General features: G+C 50.9%; 8 protein-coding genes across 8 annotated transcripts; 5 read left to right on the top strand and 3 right to left on the bottom strand.

Moving 5' to 3' along the window:
- Positions 1 to 460: 460 nt before the first annotated feature.
- Aspvir_000817 (DNA replication licensing factor MCM7) lies at positions 461 to 3,069 on the bottom strand (the record flags this gene model as incomplete). Its single annotated transcript, XM_043265950.1, has 4 exons — positions 461 to 535; positions 598 to 2,515; positions 2,565 to 2,695; positions 2,749 to 3,069. The coding sequence occupies 4 exons, from the start codon at positions 3,067 to 3,069 to the stop codon at positions 461 to 463; spliced, it is 2,445 nt and encodes an 814-aa protein (XP_043121885.1).
- Positions 3,070 to 3,536: 467 nt separating this feature from the next.
- pex1 (AAA family ATPase peroxin 1) lies at positions 3,537 to 7,348 on the top strand (the record flags this gene model as incomplete). The annotated part of the gene is made up of 4 exons (XM_043265949.1): positions 3,537 to 3,647; positions 3,710 to 3,946; positions 3,999 to 4,077; positions 4,140 to 7,348. 4 exons carry the CDS (start codon positions 3,537 to 3,539, stop codon positions 7,346 to 7,348), a joined length of 3,636 nt encoding a protein of 1,211 aa, XP_043121884.1.
- A 1,396-nt stretch (positions 7,349 to 8,744) lies between these two features.
- Positions 8,745 to 10,564, top strand: Aspvir_000815 (acyl--CoA ligase; the record flags this gene model as incomplete). The annotated part of the gene is made up of 3 exons (XM_043265948.1): positions 8,745 to 8,844; positions 8,900 to 9,535; positions 9,594 to 10,564. The coding sequence occupies 3 exons, from the start codon at positions 8,745 to 8,747 to the stop codon at positions 10,562 to 10,564; spliced, it is 1,707 nt and encodes a 568-aa protein (XP_043121883.1).
- Positions 10,565 to 10,658: 94 nt separating this feature from the next.
- On the bottom strand, positions 10,659 to 11,535 carry Aspvir_000814 (uncharacterized protein; the record flags this gene model as incomplete). The annotated part of the gene is made up of 2 exons (XM_043265947.1): positions 10,659 to 11,218; positions 11,286 to 11,535. 2 exons carry the CDS (start codon positions 11,533 to 11,535, stop codon positions 10,659 to 10,661), a joined length of 810 nt encoding a protein of 269 aa, XP_043121882.1.
- Positions 11,536 to 15,939: 4,404 nt separating this feature from the next.
- Aspvir_000813 (uncharacterized protein) lies at positions 15,940 to 19,464 on the top strand (the record flags this gene model as incomplete). Its single annotated transcript, XM_043265946.1, has 1 exon — positions 15,940 to 19,464. One exon carries the CDS (start codon positions 15,940 to 15,942, stop codon positions 19,462 to 19,464), a length of 3,525 nt encoding a protein of 1,174 aa, XP_043121881.1.
- Positions 19,465 to 20,467: 1,003 nt separating this feature from the next.
- On the top strand, positions 20,468 to 22,646 carry Aspvir_000812 (uncharacterized protein; the record flags this gene model as incomplete). The annotated part of the gene is made up of 3 exons (XM_043265945.1): positions 20,468 to 20,750; positions 20,812 to 21,321; positions 21,388 to 22,646. 3 exons carry the CDS (start codon positions 20,468 to 20,470, stop codon positions 22,644 to 22,646), a joined length of 2,052 nt encoding a protein of 683 aa, XP_043121880.1.
- A 437-nt stretch (positions 22,647 to 23,083) lies between these two features.
- On the bottom strand, positions 23,084 to 24,197 carry Aspvir_000811 (putative glycerol dehydrogenase; the record flags this gene model as incomplete). Its single annotated transcript, XM_043265944.1, has 4 exons — positions 23,084 to 23,283; positions 23,344 to 23,724; positions 23,782 to 24,078; positions 24,134 to 24,197. 4 exons carry the CDS (start codon positions 24,195 to 24,197, stop codon positions 23,084 to 23,086), a joined length of 942 nt encoding a protein of 313 aa, XP_043121879.1.
- A 1,368-nt stretch (positions 24,198 to 25,565) lies between these two features.
- On the top strand, positions 25,566 to 26,574 carry Aspvir_000810 (inositol oxygenase; the record flags this gene model as incomplete). The annotated part of the gene is made up of 2 exons (XM_043265943.1): positions 25,566 to 26,456; positions 26,518 to 26,574. The coding sequence occupies 2 exons, from the start codon at positions 25,566 to 25,568 to the stop codon at positions 26,572 to 26,574; spliced, it is 948 nt and encodes a 315-aa protein (XP_043121878.1).
- Between the last annotated feature and the right edge of the window lie 20 nt (positions 26,575 to 26,594).

Here is a 26,594-nt window from a genome sequence, read left to right as displayed (position 1 = left end):
GGACTGTCGTGAGGCGTACTTCTTGTGTCTAAGACTGGATTATTCGCTGGGAATGAGTGGTCTACCCACATTCCTTCATGAGATCTGCTTGTTCTGTACCTAATGTCATGCAAGACTCGTATATATCATTCCTTTACCAATGTGGATACTGATAGTCTAATTCTTTGGCCTATAAAGCTTGTCACATGGCTCTCAACTGAGTCAACAGAAGTAATTATGCATTGTTCTTATCCCAGGAACCTGTCGAAAAAGAAAATAATGTAGTATACGCCATAACACCAGTTTCCGAAATCTACCCTTCATCAAGGAAGTTGCGTAAACCCCATGCTCTTGCTCTTGGGCGGAACGATAACCAATCCGCCAAAACGATTGAAAACTGATCGACATTAAACCAGGGAGTTGCAGCAGGGTTTCAGTGAATATGTTTTTGCCAGTCTAACTGCAATCGTTCGCTAGCCTATTAGATATCCATTGCCTCATCACCGCCGAGATCCAAGAAAATGAGGCGAGTTCCGTTGTTAACAACTTGCCAAACCTGCAAAGGAGCAAAGATATTAGTAAGAGCCAAGGGGGAGTACTCAGGCTGACAACACGTACATTAAGCTCTTCGTATTCATCGATCGCCATTGTGAGCTGATCTTCAGTGAAGCCCTTGGCAAGCACGCGTTCCCTAATCCTTCTCATGCTAAGTTCACCCTCTTCACCGTCCCCAACAGCGGCAGCACCGCTCTCCCGCATACCGCGGATGAGATTGTAGATCTTGCTGCTGGGGCTGTGGTCCACACCGGACTGTCCGTCATTGGCCAGTGATGCTTTGCTGACCTCGATAAGACGCAAAGCCTCATCGACGTCCTCCCTGATGACCTCTTCGCTGAAGCGAAGGCGGGCAAGAGCTTGCGAGAGACGAACGACACCAAGCAAAGTACGAGGAGACACATGATAGAATTGCTTCTTGCTGGCTTCGTCGCTCTTTTGCTGCTTCCTCATTCTCACGTAAGCCCCGACCATGTAATCGGAAACTGACGAGGGCACGACGGGCCGATATGTGCGCGCCTTAGCGATGTACTGACGGACTTCATTTGGTGTGAACAAAACTCCAGCATCGTCGATCTCGGGGTGTTTGTTGTGCATGTGGACGTACGCAACGTGGTTGGCCAATTCCTCATCGGCTTCCCGCTGTGGAGTGTCTAGGATGAGGAACATGACGTCGAAACGTGAGAGCAATGCGGCGGGAAGATTGATGTTCTCCACTGGAGAGATCCGCGGGTTGTACCGTCCATAGAGAGGGTTGGCTGCAGCCAGGATGGAGGTACGAGCGTTCAGAGTTGTTGTGATACCCGCCTTGGAAATGGAAATGGTCTGTTGTTCCATCACTTCATGGATGGCAGTTCGATCAGAATCATCCATCTTGTCGAATTCATCGATACAGCAAATGCCATTGTCCGCCAAAACCAGGGCTCCTCCCTCCAGCACCATCTCATCCGTTACAGGATCTCTCATAACAGCAGCCGTAAGACCGACACCGCTGCTACCGCGTCCAGTAGTGTACACGCCTCGTGGAGCAACCTTGGTGATGTATTTCAGCAACTGCGATTTGGCAACACCAGGATCACCCATCAGGCAGATATTGATGTCACCACGGATGTGCATGCCGTCGCCCATTTCCTTTGTCACACCTCCAATAAGCAGAAGAAGCAAGGCTTTCTTCACATCAAGATGGCCATAAATCTCGGGAGCAATGGAACGAGACAGGTACTCGTACATATTTCCAGACTTTTGATACTGCTCAATCTTCCGGAGCGTTCGGCTGTCCATCGTCAGATCATTGTAAGACTTCTTGTGATGGGTAATATGCTGAGCTTCCAAGTATGTGTCGGTTAAGAGACCGGCACGGATGGCCCTGAACCCTGTGTAAGGTGTGGGAAGGAAGATGCCGGCAACGTCAACAACATCTCCAGGGTTGAGCTGTCGTGTCAGACTTCCATGGCAGTGAATGGTTAGCGTTCGTGGAATGTGACCAACAGGAACCTGATCTGCCATTTCTTGGATCTTGACCTCCTGGAAGGGAACAAATTTCGAAGCACGAGTGGAAAGAAACAATTGTCCCTTTGAGTTGTTCTGCTTGCACTCTTCAGACAAGCACTCAGTCATAGGAAGGAATTGTTTTGTGGTGACTGGCTGAAACACTTCGCATCCACAGCGATCGCAAGTATAGGCGTTGATCTGGACTGATGGTTTGACGTCCGAGACACGAGTTGTGATACCGCGAACCGTGATCAGACTACCCAGGTGTTCTGCTCGCACATTACGGACTGCAAGGGCCTTGGAGTCCCGGTCGCTGCTCGACCCAGATGGAGTAAGAGGCTTGAAATTGAGGGTGTATCGACGAGTCAACTCAGGAGGAAACATCGAGGGAGCCGCAGCCGCATCCATATCGGCCTCCGCAGCCATCGCCATAGCCTCATTTCGCTTTTCACGTTGCGACATGATGACATCGAGAACATCGTCCTTGAAGCTGTAGGCTGTTAGATGGAAGCTTTCGAAGAACAGACCACTCAACATACGTGATTTCCTTCGTCTCTTTCGGCATAACAGCATCGACCGCATCAGAGAAAACATCGATGTAACGCTTGGTATTCCGTTGTATGGACTCGACGAGCTTCAAATCTGTGTCCTCCGGTAGGGATTTCTCGAACTTGCATACAGCATTAGGTACTGTCTCGCAATCTGGACATCCTAGAGTCTTACTGTAGCCAAGTCATCCAATTCAATCAGAACGTTTGACCGTTCCCGATCTGCTATGTCCTGCAGGATCTGCATGTACTTGAGCTTCGGTTCTCGACGCCCGCGGCGTGCTCTGGTCCCTTGTTGCCCGTTCTCATTTTCCACATCGTCCATGAAGTCATATTCGTCGCTGGTAGCATCTCCGTCGATATGGAGATCTTCAATCGCCTGGGTCGCAGCAGCTTCGGAAGCCGATTCAAATGTTTTGAAATGCTGTAAAAAGTCTTTGAAGGCATTCAATTGCGCCGCATAGTCGACTGGCGGAGGGTACTGAAGGAGAGCCATAGTGAGGCAATCGAGCAAGCCAATTCAATTGAACTTGAGCTGGCAAGGTAGTGCAGTTGGCGACGGTATCAAATTTCCACCGACCAGAGCAGGAAGAAATCAAGGACTCAAGTGAGGGTTGGCTGGTACCTTAGTGTACTTCATTAGTGGATCTTTGGCGCCCGCAGCTTTTGGCGCAAAACACGTCGCGACGCGAAACAGACGCGTTTCCATTCCTCAAATGGTACTAGGCTCATATTGGTCTAGTGTAAAGAGCACGTGGGGCGGAACGGAAAATGTCTCGGTCCGATATGCATCAGGCGGGCCGACTCGGCGAACGGCGCTGGGCGGGCATTTGATTTGCGGAGTCAATGAAGTCTGGGGAGATGCTATCTGTTGGTTGTCGATGTTTCTCTTCCTCCAGACATCGTAGAAAATTCTCTCCTGATCCTATTTAACAGCAGGGTTCTGAGTATCAGCGCCGGAAAATGGCGCCCAGGAAACCCTCGAGCACAGCGGAGGTCGCACTGGTGCCTTTGAAGAATTGTCTAGTGAACTTGCCTCCATCACTTGTCTCACTGCTGGTCAATGCCAACACGGTGCGTCGCCTTCACGTGAAACCCTTGATTCCGATTATACAAACATCTAATATCGTTGCTAGGCTGCGCAAAATGTCATAGTCGAGCTACAATATCGTCCCGCTTCGGGGAGGGCCAACAGCAACCCGGCGCAGCGATCATGTTACCTAGGATGGACGGGAATGCCGAGCAAGCGAAAGCTTGCACCTGTCGTTGGTCGGGAAGGAATTAGTAGTGGATCTACGAGGGAGCTGGACATCTCTACTGTTGAGGTAGATACCACGTTCGGGAGAGTTCTGGGCCTCTCCGAAGGGCAGAAGGTAAGTCTCTCTTGGAGATTCTGGTTACCACGGCTTTCTCACGCACGTCCAGGTTGGGATATACATTCACGTTGATCCGCCAGTGGCTCACACCATTAATATCGAGCCATTAACTCCGGAAGATTGGGAGAGTATGCGCTATCCTCCTTTTGAGACTGAATGATCGCATCCGCTGACAACACGTTACCTTTAGTTATTGAGCTTCATGCGAATTTCCTAGAGCTCAATCTCCTGTCGCAAATCCGCGCTCTCCCTAATCCCACGTACACCTCAGCCCAGTCAGAGCACATGCATCCCCTTGCGCTGCACCTTTCTCCGACATCCACCGCTAACATCGTCGTTACCTCACTTACTCCCGCACCATCGGATACATCACCATTTGCGAAAATAGCACCTGATGCAGAAGTTATTGTTGCGCCAAAGGTGCGCCCTAAATCTACCTCAAGAGGTCCAAGGGGCGATAGCCGAAGCGTGAACGGCAGCAGCAGGAAAAGTGTAGGTGGGAGAAGCAGTGGAAGCACGGTGCGACCCAAGGGCGGCCGCTCCGACTCGACAAGTAGAGGCGCTCTCTTTTTCCGAGGGGTGGATCGCCGCTTGGTTGAGCCGTACTTCGATGGAGAATTCGAGGATGATGCCAATGAGGGCTTCCGCGTGTGGGTCGACCCTGACATGCTTGCAACAAGTGAGCTTCGTGGGGCCAGCTGGGTCTGCATTACTGTCGTCCAACCTGCGGGATTAAAGGCGCCACCGGATCCCCAACAACAAATGAACCAAGCTGAGCAGAAGGCAAGCGAAGCAGGGGCGCCGGCGACAAAACTGGTGGCTAGATTAGCCCCTTGGGTAGACTCTCCAGACAGTCAGCATATCGCAGTGTCTACTATGCTATGCTCCGCGCTGGGCGCTGAAGGTATGGTTGGGGGCATTATCCGCGTTGAAGCGGCTCCTCCGCAGTTGCAACGGTCTATTGTCAGGACGCTTAAGATCTACCCTTTCATGTCTGATTCTACTAAGAAAAAGGACGGGCTCAAATTTGGCGCAGACACCGCAGCAGCCAAAGATGCGTTGCTTGAGCGTATCAAGGTGATTTATGGTAGCACCGGGACGGATAAAGGGCTGTTGTCTGGCCCTTTAACCGACGGTATGATTTTACCAAGATTCGAAAATCCAACGGTGTCCGCGTTCGATGGCGCTATTGTCCGATTCGATCCTCCCTTGAAGAGCAGTCCCGATGGCCCCAAACAGATACTCGGATGGGTTTTGGGGTCCGAAGCGAAGCTATCGCTGGAGGTGCAAGCTGAGATTCCTAGGCCTGCTGAACAAGGCCAGTCATCTTTACCCACCGAGGAACCGCTTCCCAGCAGTATCCCCGAAATTGTTGGTATCGACCAGGTTATTTCTCAGTCCCTTGACAACTTGACCAAATCATCTTCTGTCTTGGTGACGGGAGGTCTCGGGTCAGGAAAGACAGCACTGACGCATTTGCTGGCACATCGTCTGCGAAAAGACCACTTGTTCAACGTGAAATATTTCTCTTGCCGTAAACTTGTCACCGATGAAACTCGAATTTCGAATATCAAGGAGACCCTCAATCGCCTGTTCATGTCTGCTTCTTGGTGTGCTCGTCTTGGCGGGCAGTCCGTGGTTATCCTGGACGATCTTGATAAGCTATGCCCAGTGGAGACTGAGTTGCAGGTAGGAGGAGACAATGGCCGCAGCCGTCAAAACAGTGAGGTTATCTGTTCGATGGTGCGAGAATACTGCTCAATGAACTCTTCTGTGGTGCTGCTAGCGACCGCCCAATCGAAAGAGTCGTTGAACAACGTCATCATCGGGGGCCATGTGGTCCGAGAGATCATCCACCTGAGAGCGCCTGACAAGGAAGGACGGCGCAAGGTGCTTGAGAAGCTGACGAGCCATGATCGAGCCTCCACCAGCCTTGCCAATGGACACGCGCGAACGGCGAGCGCGTCCACTCAAGATTCCTGGTTGGATCCTTCGAACCCTGGAAGCCGTCCGAGCTCCGCCGGAGCAGATGGCTTCGTTCTAGCACGAGACATCGATTTTCTCGATCTGGCTGGGAAGACAGATGGATATATGCCCGGCGATCTAGTCTTGCTTGTCGCTCGGGCGCGGAATGAGGCTCTGATACGGTCCGTTCAAGACCCTCTGGCCGCATCCAAAGCAGTCACTCTCGGCGCTGAGGACTTTGAGAACGCTATTAAAGGGTTCACGCCAGCGTCCTTGCGCAATGTCACGCTCACCTCCTCTACCACAACATTCTCAGCTATTGGTGGTCTGCACGAGACCCGGAAGATGCTGCTGGAGACCTTGCAGTACCCGACCAAGTATGCGCCTATCTTCGCGCAATGTCCTCTGCGTTTGCGCTCTGGCTTGCTCCTGTACGGCTTTCCGGGGTGCGGGAAGACCCTTCTGGCTAGTGCAATAGCCGGCGAATGTGGCCTGAACTTCATTAGCGTCAAGGGTCCCGAAATCCTGAACAAGTATATCGGTGCGAGTGAGAAGAGTGTACGTGATCTGTTTGAACGAGCCCAGGCCGCGCGACCGTGCATTCTCTTCTTTGATGAATTCGACAGTATTGCTCCCAAGCGTGGCCACGACTCCACCGGCGTCACGGATCGTGTTGTCAACCAGCTCCTCACACAGATGGACGGTGCAGAAGGTCTTTCAGGCGTGTATGTTCTTGCTGCCACGTCTCGGCCCGATCTGATTGACCCTGCGTTGCTCCGCCCCGGACGGTTGGATAAGTCTCTGCTCTGCGACATGCCAAGTCATTCGGACCGGGTCGATATCATTCGAGCTGTGAGTACCAAGCTTGTGATGGACGCCGAGGTTGTCGCTCGTATGGACGAAATAGCTGCAAGGACCGAGGGCTTTTCCGGAGCTGATCTGCAAGCCGTCGTGTATAATGCCCACCTAGAAGCTGTCCACGATGCACTTGGCGACCATTCGGGAACAACCGACAAAGCAACAACAAAGAGCAGCGCCAAGCCTACATCGAGCACCAGCGGCAAGTCATTCATCCAGTTCCTGTACTCGACGTCGGACCAAAGAGCTGGCGCCGTCTCTCTACCGCCACCAGCCATCGTCGCTGCCAAACTTGAAGCCATCAAGAACGCCCGACGTCGTCAACGACAGATCAAGCAGGGGTCAACTAGTGCCGCACCAGTCACAAATGGTGCTGCGGAAGAAGCGCCGCGCGAGGAGATCGTGGTCCGGTGGGAACACATGGAACGATCCCTTTCCACCACACGCTGCTCACTCAGCGAGAATGAACGCCGGCGGTTGCAAGCAATCTATAGCGAGTTCGTGGAGGGACGTAATGGCGAAATGCCGAATGGTGAAGCAGGTCGGGAGATTGGTGGGCGGACGAGCCTAATGTAGATGGGTGCATATGTTTTGTTCCTTTTTTTACAATTTCGATATCATGTATTAGACCTACATTGCTATGTTTCAGCAGTATATATGCATAGCTAGAGAGCGATGTTACGATGAGACATGGAATTTTTTTTTTTTTTTTTTTTTTTACATACTCCGAACAGTTTGCCAGAGTTCAAAGGTCAACCAAATACATAAGGGGGAAAAGCAGACAAAAAAAAAAGACACTCAGCCCCGTCTCGAACCGAAGACCTTTCCCACACAGGCAGAAGATGCAGAAAACTTGACACCTCCAAATGAGGTCTGTAAGAATTAAAAAAAAACTGGTAGCTTCTCTTTGATTGAGCGTGTCATCCTTAGTGCAGGGGCCATGCTAATCTTCTCTGTATCGTTTCAAATTGACCAAATGCCCGAAGGCACTTGGAAAGACATTAGAGTGGTCTATATGCTTCCTCGGGGGCGGAATTGTGCACTGTGATTGGTCCGCCAGGCGATGGCGGGGAACATCAAAATGCCTTGTCACACACTGTCAGTTGGGAATAATGCTTCAATGGTTTTCAAGCAGGACGAGACGGCGACAGGAAGATCGAGCGAGGAAGCCTGATGATCCTGCACTTTATTCGAAGAAGAGACTTGAGATTCTCTGTTTGGGAAAGGGTCGGACCTGGTGCAGAGATCTATGGGTATTCTAAACAGTACTCCGTACATTCCGCTCCTGTCAGTTTGTGAACATGTAAATAGGTATCCTTTTGCTGGTAGAGTCATGAAGAGATACCCATCCTGAGAGTGATGGAATCTTAGGAACTTAGGATTCAGGTAGAGGGGTATCCTTTCAGTTGGCACACGACAGATCTAATAATTCTAATCCAATGATTGTTGCTTTTTTAGTCATCCCAAGTTACCCACAAAACGCAACAGAATCCCCCACAATCCTAATGCGGTAAAGCCGCATAAGCCAAAAGCCTATGTACCGATGCAGATACCGAGAGATCTGGTAGAAGTGATATTCTATCTATTAATTTTGATCTATGACAGAATCCATCATCAAGGTACCAATCCTATCTAAAGCTGTTTTTTGGAAGACTCAAACACAGTCTACGCGGGTTACTCAGGTCTATCAGTAATTGGCCTTGATCGCCGCTGATGGCCGATGTGGAGTGCCCGCATCTCGGGTATTGGCGCGAGGATACCGAGGCAGTGTCCGGATGTTGATTAGTAGTTCCAAGGTCATTGTCCATCGCCATTCAGAGAGACAGTTATTTGGTGTGCCTTGTCTCTTCTTTATATCCTGTTAAAGACTGTGATTGTTCCAGTTGAACTCCACGATCACGCTCACACTCGTCCTATTGACATTTCGAGTCTCCTCATCCCTGTCTACACTACCCCGCATCTTCTAGTCACAATGCCCGTCTCCTCACCGTATCCTTCGATAGACATTCCCAATGTCGACCTTTGGACCTTTCTCTTTGAGAGGAAAGACAGGCCTTTTCCGGATGACAAGCGTTCGTATATCCCTTGTTCTTTCCAGGCCCCGACCTGAAAACTAACTGTAAACAGTCATCTACATAGACGCCGACACAAAGCGACAATATACCTACAAAGATGTAAAAGAGACGGCGCTCGCATTCGGCAAGGGCCTGAAGGCGGTCCTGGACTGGAAGAAGGGAGATGTGCTTGCCCTTTTCACACCCAACTGCATTGATACACCGGCTGTGACGTGGGGAACTCACTGGGCTGGGGGTGTGGTCTCTCCAGCAAATCCTGCATACACTGTGGAGGAGCTGGCCTTTCAGTTGAAGAACTCCGGTGCTAAGGCTCTCATCACTCAGATGGCGTTGCTACCAGTCGCCACGGCAGCTGCAAAGCAGGCAGGTATCATGGAAGACCGAATCATCCTCATCGGCGATGAGCGCGACCCACAAGCCAAGTTTAAGCATTTCAGTTCGATCAGGAACATTTCGGGGGCGACTAGGTACCGCAAGACCAAAATCAATTCTGCAACGGATCTGTCATTCCTTGTCTATTCATCGGGGACTACTGGTGTCCCTAAGGGAGTCATGCTGAGTCATAGGAACATTGTCGCCAATTCCCTCCAACTTGCGGCAGGAGAGGATAAGCAGCTGAGCTGGAACGGTGGCGCAGATGGAAAGGGAGATCGAATTTTGGCTTTTCTTCCCTTTTACCACATCTACGGTCAGTCCTGCGGCTGCATGTCATCTTTTTCACCTATCATACTGACAAAGGCTTCTAGGGTTGACCTGCCTGGTCCACCAGACCATCTACCAAGGCTACGAGCTATACGTCATGCCAAAGTTCGACATCGAAAAGTGGTGTGCCCATGTGCAGAATTACCGTATCACATTCAGCTACGTGGTGCCCCCGGTCGTACTGTTACTCGGCAAGCACCCTATTGTCGACAAGTACAATCTGTCCAGTCTCCGTATGATGAACTCCGGTGCCGCTCCACTCACACAAGAACTTGTCGAGACTGTTTATGCACGTATTAAGACTGGTATCAAGCAGGGATACGGTCTCAGCGAGACCAGCCCAACCACTCACACCCAGCCATGGGGAGAGTGGCGTACAAGCATTGGTTCCGTGGGCAAGTTGCTCCCCAACATGGAAGCCAAGTATATGACGATGCCTGAAGATGGATCTGAACCTCGCGAAGTGCCTGTGGGCGAGGTGGGCGAGCTGTACTTGCGCGGACCCAACGTTTTCCTGGGCTACCACAACAACCCGGAGGCGACGGCCAACTGCCTTTCCAAGGACGGATGGTTCCAGACGGGAGACGTTGGCTACCAAGACAAGGATAACAACTTCTATATCACAGATCGTGTCAAGGAGCTCATCAAGTACAAGGGCTTCCAGGTCGCTCCGGCGGAGTTGGAAGGAATTCTGGTGGACAACGAGGCGGTCGATGATGTCGCTGTCCTTGGTGTGGAGAGCGAAGCACACGGAACTGAAGTGCCACTTGCCTACATTGTGCGAAGCGCAAAGAGCAAGAACTCGAACATCACTGCCGAGGAGGAGGCCACGAGGATCGTCCAGTGGCTGGATGCCAAGGTTGCATACCACAAGCGGTTGCGTGGGGGTGTGAGATTCGTGGACGAGATTCCCAAGAGCCCGAGTGGGAAAATTCTGCGACGGCTTCTCAAGAAGCAGGCCAAGGAGGATGCCAGCAAGGCCCTAGGGGCGTCTGCTCCCAAGGCTAAGCTGTAACAAGTCTGTATTTAACGAACATTTAGAAACATGAGGACACATGTCAGAACAGCCGTAGTTCGTTCTTTACAGTGGCAACCCTGTAGTTGCAGGATCACGAGAAGAAGCGCTTCACCATGCCATCAACATCCTCGCCATCAACCGCGTCCACTTTTTCCCGCGCTACTCGTTCAACAGCCTCCTCTATGGGCTCCTCCCCATTCAACAAATCATACCAACCTTCCGTATCCGCCCTAGCCAGCAGCTGATCCGCCACCCTGGCGACATCCTCCCTCGTCACCTTCCCCACGCCCCTCGTCTTCCCCAGCGCCACCCGTCCCGTCGCAGGCTCATCAGTCAACGTCCCCGGCCGCAGACAGATCGCCTGCAACTTCGGCCCGCCGGCCTGCTTGCGCCGCGCCGCCAACGCAGTCATGTACTCGTCCGCCTCGAGCTTGGCCTTGGCATACACAGGAAGGACATTATTGAACACATTTTGAATACTTGCCCAATCCTCATCTGACATCCAGCTGGGGTGGACTCGTCGACTACCCAACCACGAGACGAGGAGGAACTTGGTGACTCGGGGCGAGGCGAACGAAGCAGCAAGGAAGTGCTTTGCGGCTTTTTCGTCGATGGCGAAGGTTCGCTCAGGGCCGCCTTTGCCTCCAGCTCCTGTTGTTTATTTAGCCAGTCAATCAACTGCCGCGTGCTGGACATGGCAATAGGGTGGATAACATACCGGCCGACCAAACTACATAATCCGGGGACACGGCATCGATTATTTTCTTCGCGTCGGCGTCGCTTTTCACGTCATCCAGGCTGGATAGCAGAACGGAGAGTTTGCCTCTTGCGCCTTTGCCTAACGCGAGGATCTCGTTCTCGTGCTCGGCGTTGCGGATGACGCTGGTGACGTTCCAGGCGCGGGCGAGGAGGAGCGGGGTTAGTTTCTGGGCTATCTTGCCGTGGCCGCCGAGGAGGAGGACTTGCATTGTGCAAGGGGCATCTGTGGGTTTATTGATATTATTTCCGTTCAACGGCTTTGTAAATTAGAGTATTATTATTTGGACCTGGTCGTAAAGACAAGATGGTGCAATGTGGATTGATGACTGTGGTCGTGTATCATTGCGTCATTGACTTGGCACTTGTCGATTGTTTTACCTCTCTATAGAGGTAAGCTGGTGCTTTATTGCATTGCAGGTTGATATACCAATATACCCCTGGACTTCATCACATCGAGATGGAGAACTCGTATAGGTCAATTCATCATCAGAGTTCGTCAAATAAACATTTCGCTCTCGTTGGTGTACAGGGTTCTCCGTATATACTTCTGGTTTACCCTCAGTTACGGATTATATATCCACGGTAGTAGCAAGGCAATCCGTCAACATTGACAACCCAGAACAGTAGAGTATCAGTATCTAATCTCCAATAGATTGGCAAATTTATTATCCAGTAAGGGATTTGTTTATTGAAAGAATGGATCTACCTAGTCAGTATGCTACCCTCTGTGAGTATGGCAAATACATGAAGTCTCAGAAACCCTTTATTGAAGACTCGACCTCCTTCGAATATCCACACGGAACATCCCCAGTTTTCGCTTCGGGCTGACAAGGCGACAGATCCTAATTAAACCGGATCCAATGTCTTACTTTAAGTGCACTGGTGACGTAGGGAACAGAAGGAGTCAATGAGACGTTTACATCCAGAGATGATGTTTCCTGATTGCTCAGTGGGCTACCTCAAGAGTATGAAACTGGGAGCCTGGATATTATTGAATCACTTGGGTCATGTGTAAAGCTTGGCCGGTGACTAGATGACGGCTTCGCTTGATCCACGTTATTCAACGATGTATTCCTGCATCTTAACTGTGAGACATGGGGTAGATACTCCGTAGATAGCGAGATGGCGAGTTCCAGCCTAGACACCTTAATAATATCGCGGTGGAGTCTGGATAATGATCTTGAGGAAGGCGACCAATGATGATCTGATGAGGGAACTGTTTAATGAAGGACCCAGAGACCCGAAAGGTCCAGGCCTGGGAGATTATGAGGATGTCGGATCCGAATCTGTGTTTGAGTACTCTGTATGGGGGTTTAACATTCCTGGCTGGTACAGTACTTGGTACAACGAATGACCCTACATTCCACAGGGCTTTCTTAATTAAGTCTATCTACTTGATTCATCAGGAGGAAGACTAGCTTTACCACATACCAAAGGAAGTACACAAGAGACAGACCTGAATGGAGTTGGAGTGAAAAGTACCTTGGATCTATTGGGTCCATCAAACTGAAATACCACTTGTCCTTTCTAGTACTAGTCAGGGGCACCCACCCGTTTGGCAAAGTCAATTACAGTCTTGTCTTGTATGAGGTACGTACCAGCATGACACAAAACACACACTAAGCTTACCTGTGACAATATTAATGTCCCACAGCTGCAGGCCCCAAGGAATCAATAATTGCCATTGGGCACCAAGTGAGGCCTCCCAACTCCTTCGACTGAAGCTTAGAAGTTTTCTACGAATCCATCCATCCATGACTTCGCGAGGCTTGATACTAAGAGCCGGTAATTTACCTCCCCCAACGGCTGCCAGCCTGCCAGTACAACAATTGAAGGATTTTCGAGTTGGAAACATTCCGTGGCGTTACCTACTACCTTCCTTAGGTAGATAGTCCTACCTATCGTTATGGTAACAGCGGTACTCCGTACTCGATCTTCCTTTGCTGTTCCTGTTCACTGTTGCGATCAACAGGTTCATTCCATTCTACCACCCTGCAAGTGGTTCATTGATCATCGTAGGATGGTTCACTCAGGTAGACAGATGCTCGAGCTGAGAGCCCACAATCGCCAAAGCTCGGATGGTGAGATGGACCTCGTTTAACATGCTCATCTCGCCTAAAATCTGGATACCCCCATTATTTAAGCGTGCTATGACCGGGATGACCTGTGGGCCTGTGCAAGGACACACATGAATGAAGTGTGATACGTCCAAACCCAGCGACCCAGAGAATATTGTCTGATGCTAAAACTCTGCTTCAAGTCTTTGGTTTGGTTCCGCGGAGCATATCCTTTTCACATTTTGAATTTTGTTACCTACATTTGAGGCACTTAGTTGACTTTGTTCACTGTATTATCCAGTTTTGTGTACAACTTGTTACTAGTCTTTATAGGACTCATATCTCTTATATCTCAACGTCAATGTTAGTAATTCGAGTGATGACGTCTACTTGATGTTATCAATTGAGATGGACACGCCGAGGGCGCAAAACCGGGAATTTAGAAAGTTTCCTCACAGGCTAGCACTACAGAGTCAGCGTTCAAATGCTTCGAACCTCCAGTATCCGGAGAAGAGGCACGACCTAATCATTATGGAGTGTCTCCTCCCTAGTGCAAGTGTATCTGAATCTCATTAAGGATCAATCACATGGATGGTCACATGAGCGCTGCTACCATGCGTATAACCTTTAAAAAAATGATCTTGGACTTGGAGACATCAAGTAGATAGGCTGGCGGCCGTTCAATTGACGAATCCAAACTGAGGCTGGGTACACAGGACTGATGGATACTGAGATGCATCCTCATGCAGTCTTCCATTTCCAATTGTTCTTCATTGAGGCTCCAGCTCAGCCTTCGTCCTCAGCCCCAGATCGGCCCACATGGGCCACATCCCGTGGAAAGAACCAGATTTGGTGATCTCGTTGAACAAATCTACATCTCATGAGCTGCTGCAAACCTCATTATTGAATCAGTAAGCATCATGGCGCCGTACCGGGATAAGCAGGTACCGGCAGAGAAATCTCTCCAAGTCGCCATGAATATTACAGATTCATATTTCCATACATTAATTGTGTATCAAAACATTCCATACTGTATACCTAGTACATGAAACACCCCTCATACGCGTCGTTATTGCGCCATCCTATTGGACTATTGAGTTGCGGGACCTGCAAGGGACGCTCCGCGCTAGTATGAGGTACCGTACAGTATTCGAAGGTCACCCATGGTTTCTTAGCAGTTTATATCTTCTGTTCCTGTGGTCGAAATTGAATATGATGGATGCAGTACCAGGGGCATGCAACCTCGGGAATAAGGCTGTTCAATATAGGCAAAATCATGTTGTATATTGGCATCAAAAAGAAATGTCCAACTAATTCTGCACCCATCAAGTGGAGGTGTTCTTCAACTTCGGCATCAAAATTTGATCTCTTTGTCGATCCCCTACCAATCAAACACTCGCCAGTGTCGCTAATGGGGCCCAGAAATTATTTGACTGTACTATCAAGCACACCCGGGTACCAAGGCAGACTAGCACTGATTAAAGTCCTCTGTAGTCCGTATGCAAGCTCGGTACCTTACGCGCTGGAACACTCACGAAGAGAAGGGAAGAACAAGCCGAAAATGAAACGAAAAGAGAAAAGAATTAAAAAGGAAGTATCATGGACGATCGAATCCAGATCCCTTTATTTTTTATTTTTTATTTTTATTTTTTAATTTTTTTCTTCGCCCCATTCTTAATTATCAAATCAATAATAACCTAGAAAAGTACTAAAGAAAATAATAAATAAAACAATAAATCGTCTGGACGCATGACAATATTACTTTGACATTTTCCCTTCCTTTTGCCCTTCTTCGACTTGGATTCTATCGCTCCTTAATGAACTGAGCACACTTCCAGCATCCTTCGTATCCAACTTCCGTCTCTCATTTATCTTACCTCTCTCAATTCAACAATCTTGTTGGCACACACTTCTGATATCTCCAATTGATCACCAATTGCTAGGACCGAATCAATTGTTCACGACCCATCCTTTCGCTCTCTTTGGTCCTCTCCTCCACTGTAGACGTCAAACAGTACAACCAACCAAATACCTCCGCCACCTTCAACATTGCATTGCAGCCACATTCAACCATCTTATGCAGGCTCCCCTTTAGTCGACTTCGACCAGTTCTATCCTACCTAGGATTCTTCACCTGCTTCGTGACTCTCCTGTCGCCCCGTCCGTCGATAGCCAGCCCATCCCTATCTTTAATTGGCTATTTTTGGAGCGAGCCAAAGCACTATTCGCAGCTGCGGAGTCCGACATTCCATGCGCAGGGGATGAATCCATGATTGTGATACATTGATATCTCTTCTCTCACTCTCATCGCGTTCTGTTTCTCAATATCCTGTATGTCATTGCTTACCCGTCGTTTATCAATTCCGCGCACTTTATCTATCTGTACAGTGTTGTCAACAGTCGATGGCTTCATTTCTGACTGGTAATCGTTGACGGCGTAGCGGTTCACACCATCTTTCGATCGAGTGGCCAATCCTGATTGTGCAAAGATCATCGAGCCCTCCTCGGACGGATACTTTCGCCTTACCACCATAATCCGTGTCTTACGGCCGAACCATGAATCGATTTCGGAAAAACAGAAAGGAGAAAGTCAAGGACGATGGCGAGAGCATGGAGAGTGCACCGACATCACTGACCTCCAAGTTATCATGGAAAAGCAAAAAAGGAGAACAAGAAGACAAACCGCAGCTCGACCTCGCAAATGCCCTGCCACCAACGGATGACTTTCGCACCAGCTTGCTGATGCCGAAGCTGTCCGCACGTTTCAGCATGCTGCGAGAACAGGATGACCCAGACTCATTGATCGGCAAAGCGAGTGACGACAGCGTCCTCTTTCCCAAGCGCGCTTCCCGATTGAATCTTTTCGGACACAGTCCCAACCTTTTGGCAGACATTGACGAGGCTTCTATAGATGATAGGCCATCGATCAACCTGGGCCGTACCGATTCGTTCGTCTCCGGCGGCGACGGTGGCTATGGGACCGATGATGATCGTTCGCACAATAGCAGTATCATGAGCCGGGCCCGGCGAACCGAGGGCAATAATCTATTTGGTGGACGGCAGAAGGTTTACAAGATCCCGACCAAGACAGCGAATGGTTCCGGGTCCGAGTCGGGTCGAGCACCGGTGGGACGCGCCGTTTATGAGCACGACCTGTCCATGTCTGCTTTCCAACGCTTGAGGCTGAAGGAAAAGGAGGAGGAGCGCGCGGCCGAAGAGAATCAGCACGAATCTCTAGCCCAAGAATCGGAGGATGGTCTATCAAGCATCTCCTCTATGAAGCGGACAACATCGTCCTCAACCGCATCCGGCCCTACTGCCAATCGTCGCACGTCAACGGCAGCTACCTCGATCGATGGAGAATCATTTCCCACAGGGACTTGGGGTCCTGGGGAGAATTCGAAGTCAGGATTCATAGGGGCCATGGCCTCTGAACGTGGCTCCTGTAAATCTCGACGTCTCTATGGGCAAGGTCTGGCGCAGTCCGCACAGAACCAGCAGAACTCGACGCTGCACCGCCTGGAAAGTCTAAGTCGCCAACGTGCGGGTACGCCAGAGTTGCCTCTTCTTAACCGGACGTACTCCAGGAGCGCGACCAATCTGCGTGACCGCCTCCAGAAACTCGCGATCGCCGAGCCAACACCTGAGACTTCCCGTCCGACCAGCCCTCCATCCTCAGCCGCGTCGCCACAACTGCCGAGCAACGACAGCGACCCCAAGGAACCAAAGTCGCAACTGGCTCCCGGCTATGGAGTACCGCCACTGAGTCCACCTGTCAGCGAGAATGAGGAACCAGGAACATTGGCGGCCGCCTTGCAACCGGAAGATCATGGAAAAGCTACGGCGATGGGCCTCTTCAAGAAGCCTCAAACCGCTTTTGATGAGAATCAGTTTACGCGACGTCAACTGCAGATGCACCAGGGTAGGAGCACACCGCCCCTCCGACGAGCTCCATCACCTTCCGGTCGGATGACTCCACAGGAACGCATTGGACGTTCCCGAGGTCTTTCAAACACGAGCGGTTGGTCCAGGCCCGAGTCTGCCTCCTCTCATTACAGCGAGTCTCATCGTGCGGCGAATCATTCGACTGCCCCGAGCATCGACGCTTCTCCCGCCGGCCCTGCAAATGGGACCTTTTTCGCAAACCCCAGTCCTGATGCATCCGACGATGAAGGTGATGAGTTCAATGCAAGGGACGTTGCGGCTGCTATTGACGCTGTCCATCCTGCTCCCCGATCTAGCCCACCATCCAAGCCTGCAACTTCCTTGGAAGAACATCAAAACGTTCTGCCTGAAGTTCGGTTCTCCGATCTCGGTGATTTGAAGCCTATTGCTGAGATTGAAGCATCGGAAAGAGCAAGCGTTGCGGATGACAGCAGTGCTCTTCCGGAGAAGCCGGACTCACCCACACTCGGACCCTCGGGCCTTGGACTAAGTGGTCTGATTCGCACCCATCTTCGACGTGACAGTGATCGCTCGTCATTCCACGTACCGCACTCTCCGGCCTTCCCACCAAAACCTAACGATGACGAGGTTGATGGATCCGTGGCCAACGGGTCGGATACGGCCGATGCTTACTCTCAGCGAGCGTCCACGGCCGGAAACAGCTCAAGGGACTCACAGGACAACTCCAAGGTACCTTCTTGGGAAGATGAAACGAAATCGAAGCATAGACGTCAAGGAAGCACGGAGACCCAGCGGGAGCGGGAAGAATTCGAGATCGAGCTGGCTGAGCGGCGCAGGAGAGTGCAGGAAAAGCTGAGAGGGTTTGCTGAAAGCGAGAGTCGATCAGCTAGCCCGATCTCCGGGCATAGAACCCCAGACTACCCCCCTCAAACAAAGCCCGGCAACGCATTTGCCCTTTTGAAGAGCAAGAATCCCAAACATCCATTCTTCAGCAGACAAGACCCGAAGAATACCAAGACGTTCAGTCTCGCCAGCGCATCCACTCCAGCCTTGGTACCGGACGACCCCTGGCGAGAGGAGGACGAGAAGATGCCCTTCAGCTTCGGCAAGCACTCCAACACCAGCTCACCGCAAATCGCCGGAGAGAGGCCTATTCGATCCAGAGTGGCGGCCTTTGGCCGCGGCAGTCACGAAGGCTCCCGCGAATCGAGCCGCAGCCGTGGCGCCTCACCGCATTCAAGCATGAGGTCTCAGAGGGATCGTTCCAGCTCGGACGCCTCCGGCCGCTCCAAGAGCCGAACACGATACCGCGATCGCGATGATCTGGGAACACTGAAAGAAGATGCTGCCGGCTCCCCAGAGCCGTTCCCGCACTTTGACCAGCGAGCCGCCCCTTCGGTTCCATCCTCCACGCGTCCATCGGTGGAGGTCAATGATCGTTCGGCATCCTACGATCGTTGCTCGTCAGCCGCATCTGGACGATACCGCAGCGGGAGTCGGTCTGCCGCATCGAGCTACTTTGATCGACCTCCTCCGCCCTCCACCAACCCTTCCATGATTGGAGTGTCTCCTCGGCCGTCTCCAATTGCTCCTTATTCCGCCAATGCCACACCACCTCTACACGAAATGTCCCCAAATCCTTCGACGACATCTCTACCCACCCATGCAACCGGCGCCCATCCTCTGCCTCAGCGAGCCCCAGGCCATGGCGGCCTTCAAAAGCGGGTCATCGACAAGACCCAGATCTCCGAGCCAACTTTTGTGTCATGTACATCCAACGTGCCGACCGTCGGTCTTTCCCCAGGCGCAAGCTTAAGTAACGGCATAAAGACGCCCCCAATCCCGCCTATGAACCCACGACGACGCCGCCAGACCACCACCCAGACCATTATTGGCGCTCTCAAGGGCGAGAAGCACGAGTCGTACCATCCGGCCTCGACAGTCAGCAGCCCTCCAGAGGAACATAGCACCTTCTCCGACGACAACAACAACAACAACAACAAGCGACCCAAGTCTAAACACAACAAGCTCCGCAAGACTTCCAGCGAGGGAGGGAGTCTGAACTCCAAGGCCCGACAGCAAGCCATGGCTGCTGCCGCTGCCCATCTGCCCCCCGCACCGGCTGTCCCGCAATACCCGCCGCCCAGTGTGCCCATAGAAGGAGGAATGTTTTAAGCGTATTATTTCCTTGCCGAAGGCCTCTCCACATTCCCTCATATATTTCCTATTTATGTTTGTCTGCCTAGCATTTCGGATTTCACAATTTCCCTCCTTATATCTCCTCGTGTATCCGATACCTCTTGATTCAGGGTTGATTCTTTTCGTCGACGACTATATACCAACTGCGTTCTCTTCATGTTGGGCGAAATGGAATTATTTCTTTGCTTACTGGGATTACTATTCATATATAGCTTGTCTTCCATCTATCGATTCAGATACCTCTTCATTTTGGACGTCATCCGCATCGAACTAACACTAAGGTACATTGTCAATGCAGACAAAATAAGACAAGTGTCATTTTTGGGTAATGATAGAAAGTGTATGAGACATCTAGAGCTGGTCTGCTTTCTGAAAGTAGAGAGTAGAACCTGAGATAAACGAGGTGAGCGTTATTTCACACTGAGATGAATCACGTGGTGAATACTAGCCCTTCTCCTGATTAGTACTTCAAGAGAATGAAAAGAGTGATGATAGGACATATTCTTTGCACATGAAAGATACAAACTAGTTCTGAAAGGTAATGTGTAGTGTTAGAGGCATTGCCTTTAGACTATACTAAGTAAATTGTTAGTGAAGCTCAGTCCCAAGTCCCAGACCAGATGACATCGCTATAGCGACCAAGCAGTGACAGAACAAGAGATCTCTTCATACATAAACACATTACACTCTTTATCCTTTTCATATCTCACATAAATCTTCCATCTTCAGGTTTCTACTTCATCCATAGGAAAACCTTCCTAAGTTCAAACCCATCTTCCATCTTCCTTTCCTGACTGCCTTCTAACAGACAAAGAAGGAAAAAGAGTGGAAGAAGGCTATGCTTAGGCGCTATTCCATCTGCATCACTGATTTGCCATCTTGTCCTCAGGCCTCTGGATCCGCTAGCGAGCCTTCGTTCGACTATCGTGATCCCGACTGCAGATCTGCCTTGTGCAGAAACTGCTGCTCAGTCCCCCTCATGGCGTCGATGGTGCTCCCGCAGCTAGACGGCTACGCAGAGAACCGCAGGGCCAAGAAGAAGGCTCATAAGAAGAAGAAGAAACAGAATAAGAACAAGCAGTTATCGCAGGGCGACTCTAACCCACCTAGTTGCATCGAGTCGCCTCCGTCGTACAAGAGTACGGCTGGCGATGCTGATGCTACCCAGACGCGCGCTGCGTCTTCTGTCGGTACGCTGCGCCTCCCACTGATTGTTGATGGGGCATCCTGGGGGAAGAAACATGCCCCTGCTCAGAGTCAATGTGAGTGTGAGTTTTCAATGTTATTCCGTGGAGAATTAAGGTCCTGATCATTCGCTCCTAGATGGCTCCGGTGTTAATCATCACGCTTCGCACTCCTACCATGACATCTCTTTTGTCGCACAAACATCCGCTGCGCCTTTACATTCCCCTTCCATTGCGGCAACCACTGAAGAAACAATCCGCGCTTCGAGTGTGCAAAGTGGGATCCCCGGGGACATGAGCCTCTCGTCCTCGGCCAGCAAGAAACTTCCATATTGCCAATTCCATGGAACGGCAACCTGCCGATTCGATCCCGCATGCTGTGTTCACAAGGCCCGGGCCGATTGCGACTGCCCACGTCGGCCTTCATGCTGCTGTGTCCATCACGCTGGAGATTGTTGTACCTGCGTGTACACCCCGCGAAGCGGATATGTCAATGGAGCGTACAGCTTGATAGGCCATGATTTGCCATCGTATGCGCCGCACCCAGTCAAGAACGGGGAGGTTGTTTCAGCCGATCCCGATCAAGTATCTAAAAACTGGCCGTTGAGGGATAACGGAACGAGCTCCAAGGATGTCCCTGAAAATGGAGGTAAGTGTCTCATCGAGTGAGTCAGAATATGGCATAGCCTGGAGGCTGATCGTGTCCCGCAACCAGTCGCGAAGAAACATCCTGAAGCCGCTGCAGAGTATGACGACGGTTCCCTCGCCGCGTACGTCCTTCGCCTCTATGACAGCGAGGAATTTCACGACTGCCGGATCCTATTGAAGTCGGGCAAGGACAACTTCCCACCGATCAGCATCCGCACACACAAGGTGTTGATCGCCCGCAGTCCTCTTCTCGCCTCGATTTTGAAGTCACCTGCAGTCAAGCAGGGAATACCCGAAATAGTAGCCATGGCCGGTGAGAACTTCCTGTTGGTCAAGGCGTTTGGAATTGCGCTTCAGAGTTTGTACGGGTTGGCCCTCTTGAACCAGAAACGGCTCAGGTCCATGACACTCTTCAGTCTGGGGTACACCGAAGAGAGTATCAAGTCGTCTCCATATCCAATCAACACGGCACTGGCGGATTTTGCCATGTGCTACGCCAGCTCCGGGGCTTTCCTTCAGCGGCGCGATATTGTCGAAACGGGTATCAAGCTGATTGTGGAAGTCATCAACTGGGACAACATCGAATTGATTTTCTACTTTGGCTTCTGCATATCCAAATTCCTCATCACGGCTCCTCAGATCGCAGAGCCTGAGAAATCCCCCGCCGACCAGCCAGTCACCGACAACAAGGGAACGCCAAACAAGGTCAGCGACGCCAATGATGAACTGCAGACCAAGTGGGCTGCGCATCTACTAACCGCCGCTTTGGACTTTGTCGTCAGCCGCATGGAAGCCGACTTCACCTTGTTCCCTCAGGCCCACTGCAAAGGCATGCCCGACCGGATTCCCGAATACCTACACTCCTCTCCGACGCCTTCACTCCCCAACCCAAAGCTGGCAGAGGTCAAGTTCGGTTCGTTCGCGGCTCTCGAGGAACAGAAGCAAAGCCCGGAGGTCGTGACCACGTCGGCCGTCCTCGTATGCCTGCCCTTCAAGCACTTGAAAGAGGCTTTTGTCAAGATGCACGCACGCCAGATTCTGTCGAGTACGCTGGCCCAGGCGATCGTGCTAGAGCGGGAGCAACGACGGGTTCAGGCCCTGCGTGCGTTTGCTAGGCTGCGCGCCCAGAGCAGCGAGCAGGAGATCCCGGCGGAGATATTCGAGCTGGGTTTTCGGGAGTTCTTTACTTCGAGAAACGTTTTCTCTGATACCGAGGAGGACTCGTCTACCGCGTCTTTGGAGATTTCTCTGGAAAGGGAATGGATTGGCTTGGCTGTTGGAGAGGTGGTGGTCAAGCACAGAGTGATCAAACAGGCAAAGGACTAGATCCTCTTGCATTCCCTCTACCACTGAGCCAGTGTTTCATTTCTACATCTCATGATCTAAGGCAGTGGGCTGAATAGTTGACAGCGGGTGAGTTGTAGGAGAAGATCAGAAAGATTTACTGTGATGGAGGCGGTGAGTTAATCATTTCTGGTCCTTAGTTACTATTTGATTGACATGTGCCATAGCTTGTCTTGTGCATTTGCTGTCCTGAAAGGAGTATCTGTCGATTTTTGAACATCTCCTTTTGGCAAGATGTCCTTGAGTACTGGAGTTTTTATTCATAAATTCAAACGAAACCTGTTGTTCTGTACAAGCTTCTTTCTATACAATGCTAGAATTGTAGACATGTAAAGACCGCTGTCTATTCATTATATACAATCCTTGTTGACGGTACAACCGGGTTGCTCAGTCTAGGGAGGCGATGGGAAGAAAGGCGCTTACGACTTATCCGGGAAGCCAAAATCAACACCGAAAGGAGGATAGACGAAACGCTGGAAGGTCTTCTTCTCGGCGAGTTCGTTCGTGTACTTGGCAATGGTGGCCATATCCTCATCATCGAGCTTGATCAGGCTGGTGCGGTTCTCCTCGATACGAGAGGGTGTGACGGACTTGGCGAGGACGGAAGATCCACGGGCGACTATTGCAGTAGATTGTTAGTGAGTTGAGAAGGATGGTTGTATTGGCAATGGAAACGTACTGTGCCAGCTGAGGAGAACGCTGGCCGGGCTGACTCCTCTCTTCTTCGCAACCTCGACAATAGGCTCTGCGGTAAACAAGGGGCTTCCCGTGCTTCCCAGAGGGCTGTATGCGGTGATGTGAATCCCCTTCTCCTTGCAGAAATCTACAATCTCCTGCTGTGGAAGAGATGGGTGGTTCTCGATCTGGTTGACGGCCGGAACAACGGTCACCTTGGGCAGTAGCTGCTCGAGGTACCTCTTGCTGTAGTTGGAGACACCAATAGCCTTGGTTTTGCCTGTAGCCAGCAGCTTCTCCATGCTCTTCCAGGTGGTGACGTGGGAGTGGGAGTGGACAATGTCCCGGGAGCCATCGGGGTGCTTGGGGAACAGCTCATGGTTTCCTTTCAACTAGTTAGGCTCCTCTGTGGTTCTGTCAAACGAAGAGCTGAAGTTCTTACCCTCGGGGTTCATGGCCAAGGGCCAGTGCATCAGGTAGAGATCAACGTAGTCCAAGCCCAGGTTCTTCAAGCTCTTGTCCAGAGCCTCTTCGACTCGTGTATGGTATGTGCACCACAGCTTGGTGGTGACAAACAAATCCTCACGCTTGACCTTTCCAGATTGCAGGGCCTCCTTGATGCCATTGCCGACTTCTGTTTCGTTCTGGTAGCAGTAGGCAGTGTCGATGTGTCTGTACCCCACCGAGATAGCATGGCTGACGGCCCTCTCAACCTCTCCAGGCTTCGATTGCCATGTTCCTGTCTTTAATAAGCTGGCCTGCCCTCTGCGGACGAACGTGGGGGACGAACATACCCAGACCCAAGGCGGGGATCTCCGCACCAGTGTTGAGCTTGAAGCGAGTTTCGTACGCAGCCATGATGATTCTTTTGAAGTGACGATAGAAATGAGAGGACGCTATATTTTTCTTTGATATTGTAGGTAAAGGAAGGATGAGTGTCAAAGAGTAGAACAGAATCAGGATTCAGACACGTAGGAGAATATCTGCCCCTCATAGGTATAAAAGACACCCCGCGCCAGTGCGGACCAGACGCCGGAGTTTCTCCATCAATCAGCAGAAGCGTGGGGTCGGTCTATCTTTACGGCGACAATTCCCGAGATGAATGGCATCATCTGTCGCGAAGGTATTACTATTACAATTATTTCTTTTGTGAGAGGCTTATCTAAGTTATACATCAGGTGTATATGATCTGCTACAGAACGATCGATGGACATTGTGGATGACGAGAATTTCTAGGCCTCCCTCCACTGGACTGTCCTCAGTCATCGTACTATCGCCATTTTCTGACCTCAGCGGACCCTATGCTGTAGATGAGAGCTGGATGAGCCATCTACTGATGCACCAGTATCTCATCTAGAGCTGGCAACGGTCAGAAAACTGTTCACTTCCACCTCGCGTGACCATGTCAATTGATATCAACGCAGAACAGAAAACTAAAGCCAACAGAATATGAGCGTGGAACGAAGGTTGAGGAGAATTCCAGAAATGGCAGAGAATTCCGTTATAACGAACGACGTTCTGGGGCCGTGTTAATCCATGGGTCAACTCTGTCCATCCCACGCGAAGTCTGTCATCACCGCTCGGGAAGAGTGTAGATGGCTCTCGGAAACCAGAATCCTAAGGACTGTGGCCACAACGGCCGACATCCGAACTTTGCCCCGCGATTATGAAGTCAGCAGACATGGATAATGGGCCAGTACCGAAAGATATGCTCAACAATGGTCAGCAATGATTTGCACTGTGTCTCCACTACTGCCTGCATACGCCAGACTGAATGGCTGTCCCTGAACCCCCTGGTCCAGATCTGGGTCTTCGATCTGCCCTATTCTGTAGCTGTGGGGATACGTCTGGAGCCAGTCAAATTGTCATGGATTCTCGAATATGCGGAAGCCAGAATCCGTGCATTCATGCAACTCCTATCAGCGTTTGTCAAATCAGTCCATATTCACTGTTGTGGGTTTCTTTTCAGGCAATTTTCACCATGTATTCACATCGGGTCATGGATTCCCACCGGCACGTGGAGTTGAAATTACTGAGCAGTGAATACCTATATACCTGGCCACTGCTACAGAGCAGTGACAAGTCTCCATCGATCATATAATAACACCGCAACACCCACTGCATCTCTCCTTCCTTTCTTCCCAAGCACCATCACCAGCTCATTCATTCTCTCAATCTTGACCAAAGAGACCTTTCTTTCATATAGCCTTCTTCATCTACAACACAATGGCACCAACTGCGATGAGCCCGGAACCCGCGGTGTTCAACACCAAGCGCGACGGCCAGGCACTCGAAGACCTGTCCGATGCCATCGACACTGTCAACGTCCTCAAGGACGAGATGAAAAAAGAATGCGGATTGTATGACGAATCAGAGTTTGACAAGAGCAAGGACAAGTCTCAATTCCGCCAGTACGAGGATGCTTGCGACCGCGTGAAGAACTTCTATCGCGAACAACACACAAAGCAGACAGTTGCCTACAACCTCAAGGCTCGCAATGACTTCCGCTCGAAGACTCGCGCTGAGATGTCCATCTGGGAAGCCATGGAGAAGCTGAACACTCTGATTGACGAGTCTGATCCCGACACCAGCCTCTCGCAGATCGAGCACCTGCTACAGTCAGCTGAGGCCATCCGTCGCGATGGAAAGCCCAGATGGATGCAGCTGACCGGCCTCATCCACGACCTTGGCAAGCTCCTCTTTTTCTTCGACGCCCAGGGACAGTGGGATGTTGTTGGAGACACCTTCCCAGTGGGCTGTGCATTCKATGATCGCATTATCTACGGAAAAGAGTCTTTCAAAGAGAACCCTGACTACGACCATGAGATCTACGGCACCAAGTACGGAATCTACAACCCTGGCTGCGGTCTTGACAACATCATGCTCTCCTGGGGTCACGATGAGTACCTCTACCACGTGGTCAAGGAGCAGTCCACCCTCCCCGATGAGGCCCTTGCCATGATCCGTTACCACTCCTTCTACCCATGGCACCAGGCCGGCGCCTACCACGAGTTCATGAACGAGAAGGACCAGAAGATGCTCCAGGCCGTCAAGGCCTTCAACCCCTACGATCTGTACAGCAAGAGTGACGATGTTCCGTCTGTCGAAGAATTGAAGGTGAGCTCACCCAATCCTCACATTCCCGACTAGACTCATAAAGCTGACACATATTTCACAGCCCTACTACCTCGAACTTATCGACGAGTTCTTCCCAAATAAGGTGATCAAGTGGTAGACAGCGTTGCCTTGCATCTT

This window comes from Aspergillus viridinutans (assembly GCF_018404265.1).
Source record: "Aspergillus viridinutans IFM 47045 DNA, scaffold_1, whole genome shotgun sequence".
Taxonomy (NCBI): domain Eukaryota; kingdom Fungi; phylum Ascomycota; class Eurotiomycetes; order Eurotiales; family Aspergillaceae; genus Aspergillus; species Aspergillus viridinutans.
Note: the sequence above shows the minus strand (reverse complement) of the source record. Positions and strands in the feature narration are given on the sequence as shown.